Below are 9,553 nucleotides of genomic sequence, written 5' to 3' on the forward strand. Positions count from 1 at the left end.
CAAGCAGAAGTTACATCACTCTTTTAAATTCTTTTTCATTCACACTGCAGACTGATGATTGCTGTTAGCTATAATCTCTGAATCTCTGCTGATCACAGATGTTGGCTTGTTGGCTGAGGGGCGTTTTTGATAAAGAGACAAATGGCAGGGGGAGGGAAACGCACAGTCTGGCATTATAAAAGCTGGCTTCGTTTCAAGATATGATGTTTGCTATGCTGTCCCATGCGCCTAAGAGGAAAAAAAGAAAATCGGTGCAAAGTGCAATTGGCCCCTCCCAAACTCCTCACCAGCGACTATCATCACTGTCCTCATCACTTTTTTTGTGCCCACATCTGTGCTGCAAAGATCAATTTCGAGGTCAGAAAGGGGGCAAAGGCTGGATTAGGTCTGGGAAACGCTCGCATAATGAATGCGAGTTCAGTGTTTACCATAGTGACAGAGGCATCTAAAAATAAAAGAACAACTGGTTCTCCCTCAACCAGCTCATTACATGCCAATGCAGGGAGTAGCGTGATGTTCACACGGGCACGGCGGACATTAAAAATGTTACAGCTTTCTGTGAAAACAAACTGCAGTCTGTTCTTTTTATGCCTAAGTTACACAGAAATGACAAATGCAAGGCAGTGACTTGCATTTGTATAACTCTAAGATTTAGGAGGATTTATCACAGCGATTATTCTTTTTCTCTCACAACGCTAATGTGATTGGTATTCATACCATTTCATTTCTCCATTGTTTTAACACCATGTTGAGTTGATAATTAGCTTTCTGGCCTTATAGTGAGACCCTGACCATGAAAAATTAAACAACTGACTGCTAGTGGCTACAGTATGTCTTTCCAAGTTTGAAGCTGCAAACTTGTAAAAAAAAGGGCTCTGCAGTAGGTGAAAATGGTGCATTGAGAGTGAGGTCCTGCTATGAAAGGACATGAACGTACACAATAGAATATAGAATAACCTTCACAATAACATGAAGATCCTTTCCCGATAAGAGGGAGAATAGTCAGTGCACTTAAATGACAGTTTAATATTTGGGGAAATATGTTTTATTGCTTACTTGGATGCACCCTTCCCATAAAATACTGCAACCACTAAAATGAATACAAAACAATGCTATAAAAAAAACAAAAGGTTCACCTTACCAAAGGTCCAAACAATTCAGCCACATGGAAGGCTGGAGTGAAGCCTGATGGCTCACCTGCTGCCAATCAGCCTATTTAATAGTTCCTTTGCTGATGAGCTTTTGCATGGTCCTAGTGCCACCTGGGATATTACTACGGGGCACTTACTGGAATGACCGAAGCCGCCACATGGTTAGCTAAGCTGAGCATAAAGACTGGAAATGAGGGAAACAGCGGCAAACAACCCTGCGAACGACAGACATTCAAATCATTGACACATAAGTGGCATAAAGAAACAAACCACAAAGAGAAAAGCAAATAGAGTTCCAGTGGAGACGCTCAAAACGTACAGATCTATTAGTGATAGGCGAACGTGTATACCAAACTTACCAATAACAGTGATGACATCATTAAATAAAAATCATGATATCATTAGTTATTCAGGCTTTATTTATTCCCATGCCATACATCTTTATGTTTTGTGGGGAAGAATATTTGTTGTTGTTTTGCTAAGTGGCGTCGTGCATAGAGGCTAGAGTACCTACCAGCACGGAGTCTTGTTTTGCATGAATAAGATTGATACCAAAATAAAATGGACACACTCTTGTTATAGTAATGCAGGGATTCAGACACTTTGTTACGCACATCTTTGTACTATTCACCTGTTCCTCCTCTACAACCTGAAAATATGTTTGAAATATTTTGATAAAAGACACGTATTGTGATTTTGACACGAGTGCATGTTTCTCATGCTAAGCGCAGTATACATCGCTTTGAATACTTCTCAACACATGTGATGAGGAGGCATTACGTGCGTCTGCACACCCATCTCCATGACCAGACCAGCTATTTCCATCTGTATGTAAATGCTGAGTATGTAAATAAACCATGCGGCACCACAGGGGAAGATAGCTGTGCTTGGGTTTATCATTTGCACGCCATTTGATCCACTGATCTCATGGCGTACACTTTACATCTGATATCTTTCACCACGACTTTAGGAGATAGGACACAGCCCCATAATAGGCTATATTTCCCCATTTCATTCATTCTCTCAAGCTGGGTCAGGGTTTCTTGGCTGTTAGATTGGATGGAAGTGGAGCCAGACGGAGCAAATGCTTTCTAACAACAATGAAATCGAGGTGATGTGTTTTCTCACATAGCTCCTTATTTCCTAATGCAGTGATGCTGCATTCATTCTGAGTAACTTTAATCTTGTTCCGGAAAATTCCATTAATCTTTGACGTTGCTTGCAATACAAAGAAGAAGATGAAAATGCTGAGCGGTGGGAAAAAACACTGATGCCATATTTTATGTCCTCACACTACGTTACCCAGGCCTGAGTGCAGAACATGCTAGTCTATTTCCCTGCTTAATGCAGCACATTCAAAGAGAATTAATGAAACCCCCCCGCACATGGAATGCGTAATTCTGGTGCTGCCTCGAAGACGGGTTGTCAAAGAAATCGAATCAAATGGAGGGACAGCCATTTTGTCCTTGCCATATAGATTATTTATCAATCTGACCATCCGCACTGACGCATGCCTGCTTTTAGAGTCAGTTCACACACACACACACTATCCTCACATCAACCGACCAGAATCTGGTTTTCAGCTCAGGGTTGACTGACCACAAATACATATATTTTCTTTTTGACATCATGTGACTCAAATACCGCATATACTGTCATTAAAATGTCATTTAATGTGCAAATGAGAGGCTTGGAAGTTTCCACCCATTAAAGAACAGAAATATGATGTAATAAATCTGTAATATATGGATGCCCATAAAATGTTAATCAATCACTCAACTCCCACCTCCATAACAACCTTTTACATTCCCAGCTCCCAGTGGGAAACTGTTTCACTGGGATGAAAACAAAGAGCATAAAGGAAATGCAAGGGGCTTTCATAGTTTCAATTTAGCAGAAAAGAGCATCGCTGTGTTTTTTTTTTTTTTTCATAGATTCTGTCTTTCACAATGATCTTAATCTCCTCTGAAGAAGGCTTCCCGGTCCTCGCTCTCACTCCTTCATTCCGCAGTGATTTGCATGGGCAGAACGGAGCTCGCACAGGACACATTTCAGTGCCAGGTTCCCCTCATTAAGTCACCTGTCACTTCAGGACCATTATACCAGCCTCATATTAGCATCACCTCTCCTCCCCAATAAAGCACCTGGAGAGGCTCTCTGAGCCTACAGGCTAATGGCAGCCTACACATCTCACATCAGCCACCTCTGCTTTACACAGTCATTCATCACGTCGCTCATAATGGATTGCTGATTTTCATAATGTGCATAACATACACAACGCCAAGTGGTGTAATGTATTCCACTGAACACAAAAATGACACCCGTTGCAAAGCAAATGTTCTCGCTGACTGTCGAGCTCAGGCGGAGAAAAAAAAAAGAGAAAAAGTGAAAATCCTCCGGATTGGCTGCGAGGGAGCCTGGTAACGTATCCACATATGATATCTTCAAAAATCTTGTTATCTCGCGGTGCAGATACCGTAAAAGTCGCTCCAAATTGTTCCTGTGCCATTTGATTACATTTGACATGTAAGGGTTTGGACTTCAAAAAGCTCTGCACCGCATCAAAGCAGGACGAATGCTTTGCATTTTAAGCTTTGATTGCGATGGGGCTGCAGTGTCAAAAGTGGCAAGCATGATAATGGTTATACTTCTAGTGGTTTATGGGCCCAACAGTGGCCCTCGTGTCTGTTAACCTTGCCTCTTCCATCTTATAAATCCTCTCCCCAGAGGTTTATAGGGCTCACTTGTCAACCCTTTCCAGTCGTATTTGGGGGGTGGAGCTGCCGCACGCACAAACGACATGGCGATAAAATTCTGTGTCTGTTGAGTGGCTACGATGTGCAGCCATGTTTCTTCCACAAAGAGGACAACGCACATAGTAAATGCCACAACAAATTACTAATTAGAACGCTCGTTCCTCTCAGCATGATCCAGAACGGCGGCTGAGAGAAGGATAACGCTACGAGGATGCTCAGGCCCATTACATCTATCAAAGGTAATGTGTGTTTGTGTCCAGGGGAACGTCTGTGCCTCTGTGCCACACTAAACCCTGTCCTCCACACTCCTCTTCCCTTGTGGGTTGCGCTTGACTTCCACCGTTTTCACAGCTGCTCTCAGCAGTGCACTCCATTACACCTTAAATCACTTAAAAGATCTGAAGCACCAAAAAGTCCTTCTGCGGCTAATTCACCCTGACTGTGTGGATCATCTCGAGAAAGCAGGAGCAGGAAAAACACTGCGGCATCCGATTCCAGCCTAACAGAGTGGAAGGCGATCCCTTTATTGGAATCAACAGCTGCCTTAAATAGAGAATACACAATCAAGTTATACTGCGCTTTTCAAAGATCCCCACGGATAAGAATTTACTATTTTACGCCCAGTCACCCTAATTCTCTAAGATCTTGGCAGGAGCATTCTGACATAGGCAGATTCCTCTTTGTTAGATATCCGAATGCAGCCACAGAGATTAGGCTCAATAAATAAGGAGGGATAAGTGGGTCTTGTCCTGTGTTTGGTGGCACAGAGCAGTAGACACACAGAGGCGTGACACGCAGCTGCACAGTGCTATTGATTCTCCGCTAGTCTCCAGGCACCCTTCCCTTTCATTCAGGCTGCCTGCCAAGTGCCTCTGAACAGGAGCCCCTGCTCTCCCAATGTCTGCACGTCTGCTTAAGCACAATCAATGGGCCATCAGCGGGGGAGAGAACGCACGCCACTGTCTCTACTTCCACAGGGTGTGAGTGAGGGAAATTGAAAATATATGTAGTGGAAAGGCATCATGATACCATGCAGGCATAAAGCATCTTTGACTAGGAGAATGAAATCAAACGCCTTGAATGGCCAGTAGCGCCCCTGCAAGTCTTTGAAGAGATTATTTGCGACTGAATGAAGAGCCTGCACCATTCGAATTGGACTTAAAATGACGATTTGTTAGGTGTGGATCCATTTTTTTCTGCGTGCTGAGATCTAAGACAAACCATCAGAATACCTAATTTCCCCGTATCAGATAAGCATGTGAAGGTTACTGGAGGAGAGCACAGCAACAGATATTTCCTCACTTCATCGCATTCAGACAACGACAGTCGCAACTCACACTTCAAGACAATGATGGATCATGAGAAGGAGCCGACTTTGTCTTTCAGTGATGGGTATTCAGCCTCTCCACCGGTGGTCCACTATGCAGCATTCTGCACCACTGCAAAGCTTCAGTTGAGGTTGCAAATCTGTCAGCCGGGCTGTCATGGTTCACAATGGAGTGACAGAAACGTCCCCATTACCAAGGACATTTCAGTTTTGTTCTCGCACGGCAGAACATCTTTTTCAAATCCATCTTAAGCAACACAAAGGGGATTCCATGCTGAATGCAGCAATATCTTTGTTGCTCCCCAAAGATAAATAATGTACCCTCTTACACAACTCATCTCTCATCTGCGCTTTGAATCTGAACGGAGAGCACGGCCAATGCAGCAATCGCGTTTGAGCTGGCAGCTTCAATCACCAGTTCTTACATATCACTAATTATGCACTCATTGGTCATTTCGAGGGTGAGCGGTAGTTCGACTGGTATTGACGGAGTGCAGGGGGACGCTTTGTATGCCACTATGAAGGCAAAAAATCCAATAACTCGGTGTCACAAGAGGGCATGTCGAGTGGTTGGCGTAGTAACAATTAGTATTAATAATAATAATAATTACAACAATACCAATGAGAAGAAATACGTTGCCTGCAGAGCTGAAAGGGTAACCAAGCGCAGAGAGGCTGCATCAATGCAGATATGAGGATCAAGAAGGATCCATATCAAAGACAGGGAAAGTCAAGCATGCAAATCACTCCCTCTGTATGAAGCATGGACATTCATGTATCTGTTCAGCCCACAATGATACAGAAAACTGACGATCTAAACTTTACATTCACAGAATTATGCGTGACACATCTCAAGCACACACAGCCAAATGCACACACACACACACGCGCACACCTACGCACACACGCGCGCGCGCACACACAAACATAGTACACACAGCCAGCGGTAATTTGTTTTGCAATGTTTGATCTGCCATGTTATGCCTTTGAAATTAAAAGACAACATTATTTCAACAGGACCTCATTTCTGTGTGTCAGCGGTGGAGAGCAGCGCGTGAGGACTCACGTCGGCTGAGTGGCTCGTTCAACCTCGTATACGTGCAGCAGCGAGCAAAGAAGCCACCGGGCTATTTTTTACACACAAATTGGAAACGTTACGATTATTATTTCCCCACTGCATAACTTAACAATCGCGCTTCGGGCACTCTTACGCCGCATTACTTTATTAATTTGAACATTAAAAAAAAAAAAAACACCAAATAGCAGCCAAATAGGCTCCGACAGCAACTTTTCAGCACCTTGGAAAGCGCACCGCTGCAGCACGCTGAGCTCGAAGGGAATAATGGAAATTCTAACAATAATAAAAATAACCCACGCGAGCATCTGTGCGGTTGAGTAAGCTCATCAATACAAATTAATTTGATGTAATCGTTTGAACCGCTTTTAATTATTTTATGCTACATCAGCACACGGTACAGCTGACGTTGTTCACGAGCATGAAATGAGCATTCAAATATTTACTGTACCTCGTTAAAAGACGAGAGAGTAGCTGAGAGAGAGAGGAGAGGCAGGGGGAGGTGTGTGTGTGTGTGTGTGTGTGTGTGTGTGTGTGTGTGTGTGTGTGTGTGTGTGTGCGTGTGCGTGCGTGTGCGTGTGTGTGTGTGTGTGTGTCTACTTTTGCCTTAAATTCAATTACCGCAACTGTGCCTCGGTTTGGTTCTGTAAAAGCGGTATGCAGGGTCTGAGCCAGTTAGGAGCCTCTCTTTATTTCATCCTAAAACGCTTCATGTAGCGTGGAATTAAAAAAAAATTCAAATGAAAAACTCCACTGCCTGTTTATTGGCCACAATGTTTGTGTTAACCTTTCCAAAAGAGCGCGTTGAATAGAGGCAGGGACGAGGAGGCCTACCATTCGGATAAGGGCTGCTTGTGAGGTGCAGGTTCATTGACAGGCAGTGAATGGCGCACAGAAGCCTTTATAAAGCACACTGTCCCCCGCACTCATATTGGCTGGGCGATAAATAGGGTGAATGCACACCTGTGGCCGCAGGACAATTAGTTCAAACAATGGTGGAAAATGTCTGCTAATTAGGCTCCGTACGCTGAGTTAACTTCTCCCCAAGAATTAAAAATAAATAAATAAATGGTATTACTATAATAAAGCAACTGGTGACTGTGTTTCTCGTTAACCAGGGATATTTTCACAGACGTGAGTAAACGGGGTGTGACGGCGATTTGTGGTGAAATGAAAACACTAACAGGGTTTTATGGACTAAATATGCAGCCACCTACCCCAGTGTTGTCATGGTGACAATGGTGTACCAAAACGCCGCTGGGATACTGGTGAACTTGCTGGCCGTGGAGCCCTTTTCTGCATAAAACATGACCGTCGCAAAGATAATGATGGCCATGGTGAGGGAGAAGAGCAGGAAGCCCAGCTCGGAGGCGCAGCTCTTCAAGGTGTAGCCCAGGATGCGCAGCCCCGCGGAGTGTCGGGAGAACTTGAAAATCCGAAAGACCCGGAAGACTCTCAGCGTGACGAAAGCGCCGCTCACCTGGTCATTGTCGGTCATGACCAGGCCGATGTAGTAAGGCATGATGGCGACCACGTCGATGACGCTCATCACACTTTTCATGAACTTGTAGCGGCTGGGCGCCGCTATAAGACGGAGGAGATACTCGACCGTGAAGATCATGACGCAAGCAGTGTCTAAACAAAAGAAGGCCAGCGCGTAACGGTCTCCACAGGACATCTCCTTGGACCTGTTGGGCAAAGTCCCACACGGAACCGTCTCCACCACGTTGGCCATCACCGATATGGCGATGAAGAAGCCCGTGACATAGTAGAAGACCAGCGCCAAGGTGCTGGTGTGCGGGTTTTCAAAAGCCCGCCACAGGAACTCCCGGGACGTCAAGTTAACCGGCGTGACGTCATTGCTCATGTCCATCTCCTCGTCGTCTTGGAGCCTCTCCGCGTTTTCGCGCCTCCGGTCCTTGTACTCCTCGTAGCAGCAGTCGCCGATGATCTCGGGGATTATACCAAAGAACGCGAGCTCCTCGTCGTACGCCGAGATGCATTCTTGGCGCGGATAGTGTAGTTTCCCCGTGCGGTAGAAATTGAGGATGTGTCTAAAGATGTCAGGGTCACGGTCGAAAAAGTATTCGTTCGTCTCCTCGTGGAAAAAGAAGTCCCTCTCCGTGCTCCCCAGCAAAGTGTCCGGGTACCTCTCCAAAGTGGTCCGCCACGTCTGGAACTTGGTGCCACTCACGTTGAGGATGATGAGTCCGTCCTTGCCTTTCTTCTTGTCTTGCGGAGGGATGGGCATCGGGGTGCTCGCCACAGGCATCCATCCTATGGCCGCCGCTCGGGCGAACGGGAGCCACGCCGCTACACCTGCTGCCATGCTGGCCTGTAGTGGGTTTAACACAAGGCTGCTCCGGTTATCACAGTGCTACGGCTGGGAGACGAATTGCATCTGCAGGAGGAAGCAGATAGAGACACCGGTGGTTAGGCTGCCGACGCGCATATAGGCGCAACAGAATGGTGATAAGAAAAACACACAAACCCCCATTTACTTATACTACACTGCGCATATCACTGTTGAGTATCACTCTCTACCCCCCCATTGTAACAGTTATGGAAGCCCACTTTGCGGCAGAATGTGAATTGGATTTTTTTTTTCTATTTAAACGCCACCCATCAATATGCAGGACTGAAAGTAAGAGGAAAAACACCCACCTTAGGGAAGGCTGCTCTTTAAATTGCATCCACGGCGAGTTGAATCAAAAATTAAAAAAAACAGCTATCCTCGGAAGAGAATACTTGCGATTCCGCCACCCATCTATCTGTCACTGCAGTCAGACGATAGGGGGAATACAGGAGAATATAACGTCGCATCAACAAGTTAAACAATTCGAGGAGCAGTTTTTTCCTCAGCAGAGAGTGGTCGGTCGTCCAAGCGCGATCTTTTTCCTCCTTTCTCTCCGCTGTCCATCCGCGACACAACGGCGCTCAGTCGCATGCGTTTTTCCTGCCGTTGCAGCTACTCCTCAATAAACTCCTGTTCCTCCCGTCGACTGCAAGACCACCCTCCCCCCTCCTCACCACCGAGCCCCTATGTGGAGAGAGGAGAGACAATCGTATGCAGAGAGAGGAGTGGTCCTATATCTGCACCCAGAGATTCCTCTGCTGCTTCACCGTGTGGGGAGGGGGGGTAATCAATGCGTAATGGTAGTACAAGTAGGTGGCATCCCCAAAACCTCAAGTTAACGTTGCTGCACAACACGAACCCTCACAATTGGACTTCCTCCAAATGTAG

The 9,553-nt window shown here is 45.6% G+C and overlaps 1 protein-coding gene across 2 annotated transcripts in view; it reads right to left on the reverse strand.

The window, feature by feature from the left end:
• The window catches only part of LOC311018905 (A-type voltage-gated potassium channel KCND2-like), a 30,841-nt gene extending 21,498 nt beyond the window's left edge, over positions 1-9,343 (reverse strand). The window contains exons 1-2 of one of the 2 annotated variants that reach the window (XM_084018014.1): positions 8,974-9,343; positions 7,527-8,710 (exon numbers count right to left, since the gene is read on the reverse strand). In XM_084018014.1, the coding sequence (XP_083874140.1) occupies positions 7,527-8,638 (1,112 nt within the window). In that variant the 5' untranslated portion in view covers positions 8,639-8,710; positions 8,974-9,343. The remainder of the gene's footprint in view (positions 1-7,526; positions 8,711-8,973) is intronic. The other variant, XM_084018015.1, reaches the window with a different exon arrangement.
• Positions 9,344-9,553: the final 210 nt, after the last annotated feature.

Source organism: Eutrigla gurnardus (genome assembly GCF_963514095.1).
Source record: "Eutrigla gurnardus genome assembly, chromosome: 9".
Classification (NCBI taxonomy): Eukaryota; Metazoa; Chordata; class Actinopteri; order Perciformes; family Triglidae; genus Eutrigla; species Eutrigla gurnardus.